The sequence below is a fragment of the Panthera uncia genome, unplaced genomic scaffold (genome assembly GCF_023721935.1).
Source record: "Panthera uncia isolate 11264 unplaced genomic scaffold, Puncia_PCG_1.0 HiC_scaffold_1544, whole genome shotgun sequence".
Classification (NCBI taxonomy): Eukaryota; Metazoa; Chordata; class Mammalia; order Carnivora; family Felidae; genus Panthera; species Panthera uncia.
Window position 1 is genome coordinate 19,018 of NW_026058189.1, and position 2,148 is coordinate 21,165.

The 2,148-nt window shown below is 53.3% G+C and overlaps 1 protein-coding gene across 1 annotated transcript; it reads left to right on the forward strand.

Moving 5' to 3' along the window:
* The first annotated feature begins 226 nt into the window (after positions 1 to 226).
* Positions 227 to 1,838, forward strand: LOC125917159 (ubiquitin carboxyl-terminal hydrolase 17-like protein 6). The gene is given in 3 exon segments (XM_049623426.1): positions 227 to 656; positions 659 to 684; positions 687 to 1,838. Coding segments are annotated over 3 exon segments (1,593 nt in total). The 3' UTR covers positions 1,824 to 1,838.
* Positions 1,839 to 2,148: the final 310 nt, after the last annotated feature.

A 2,148-nucleotide genomic window follows, 5' to 3' on the forward strand; every position in this document is an offset into this window, starting at 1 on the left:
CTGAGTGGTCTCTCTGCAGAAGAGTGACCACACCCTAAAACCCTTAATCCCACCTCGAGCCTGTGGCTGATTGGATGACGTGTTCCTAGTCGCGTGGGTGGGGCGAGCAATAAAGGGGCTGGGGAGAGGGCCACAGCTATCATTCTGAGACAGGTCTCCTGAGAGAAGCATCGCTCTGCAAGTGAGGCTCCACATGGGAGATCCTATGAAAGCTCTTTCTGGAGACATGAGGGCTGTTTTGTCCTACCGCCAAGAAGAGTTTCAGTTCAACGTCTTTCCCAAACTCAAATCTTGCTGCTCAAATATAGGTGGTGCTGAAGTGCACAGGGGACCCACTCTACCTCAGAAGCCATCACCATCATCGCAGACACTCTGCAACCTGCCTAACGGTTGGGCTCCCATGTCAATAGGTCTGCCCCCCACAGAGAAACCTGTGAGTTGGAGGAGACCTTCTGTGGTTGGGGCTGGACTGCAGAACCTGGGGAACACGTGCTATGCGAATGCGGCCCTGCAGGGTCTGACGTACACACCACCCCTCGCCGGCTACATGCTGTCCCAGGAGCACTCCCGAAGCTGTGGGAGGCAGCCATTCTGCGTGCTGTGTGCTCTGCAGGCTCACGTGACCCGGGCCCTCTGCCGCCCTGGAGATGTGATCCGGCCCCGCCAGAACTGCTGGCTGCCTTCCACACACACACAAGCAGGAAGATACCCATGAGTTTCTGATATTCACTCTGGATCCAATGCAGCAAGCGCGCTTGCGTGAGGACAAGACTTCAGGAGCCCCTCTGTCTGAGGACCTCACCCTCATCTGGCAAATCTTTGGAGGGTACTGGAGGTCTCAAATCCAGTGTCTCCACTGCCCTGGCGTTTCCAGCACTTTTGACCCTTACCTGGATGGCAGGGCAGCTCAGAGTGTGAGCCAAGCCTTGCTCCAGTTGGTGAAGCCTGAAAAGTTGGATGGTGAAAATGCCTATCATTGTAGTACTTGCCTAGACAAGGTACCTGCTTCCAAGACGTTAACTTTGTACACTTGCCCCAAGGACCTAATGCTGGTATTGAAATAATTCTCAGATTCCACAGGCAGCAAACTGGCTAAGGAAGTGCAATATCCTGTGCGCCTTGACCTGCGACAGTGCGTGTCTGAGCAGAAGGCGGGATTGATAATTTACCTGCTCTATGCCGCGCCGGTGCATCCGGGGAGGAAATGTCACAGCGGACATCACTTCTGTTACATCAAAGCTGGGAATGGCCAGTGGTACAAAATGGATGACACCAGTGATGTGACTTCTGCCCTGAGCCAACATGCCTATGTCTTCTTTGACACCCAGACGAGTGAATTGGAAAGAGACCATGGGAGTGAACCAGGCAGTGGGGAGACCACATCACTCCAGGGTGACCATGCAGACATGGCTGTGGCCCAAGGGGGGTGGGGGGTGGCTCACACAGACCTCAGCATCAAAGTTCCAGAGGTGGAGGACCACGTGGAAGAGACACCAGTGCAACCAATCACGTTAGACCAGTGGAGAGTCTTCCAAGAAAGCCACCATCCCAAGTCTGAATTCAACCTCAGGAAAACAGAATTTGTTCTTCCCGCCCAGGCAGTCCTAATTCACCAGTCCAAATACAGAGAGGAGATGGAAAAGGATCATCCTGAACAAAACATCTACCGGCTCAACAACTTAGCCAGGGACATCCCACCTCAGAGGGCAACCAACATCGGCAAAGTCCCTTGTCTCACAGGCAGAGCCCGAGCTTCCAAGAGGAAGAACAAGAAGGGACAGAGGTCTTGGGAAGCAGTCCAGGGATCTGAGTGCAGGCTTTAATGCACACACCTGCACACATACACACTCAGCCACAAACATTCACTCACGGCCCCTTGTAGGACATTATGTGTGACCTGGACATGTGGAGGGGCCATCTATCTGGCTGTGTTCATGACATATGGCATTCAACTTGACCTGGAGAATACTGAGCTATAAGGCTGGCTGTCTATGATGATGTTATTGGAGAGTTTTAGGTTTGTTACTGCATATTTGGAGGATTTCTCTCCTCCGTCAGCACCAAGGAGCACTGGGGAGCTATCGGAGCCTGAAAGGGCCAGAGGAAGTGGCCAGTCGGGCATGAAGGGTGGAAACAAGGCTGAGCACC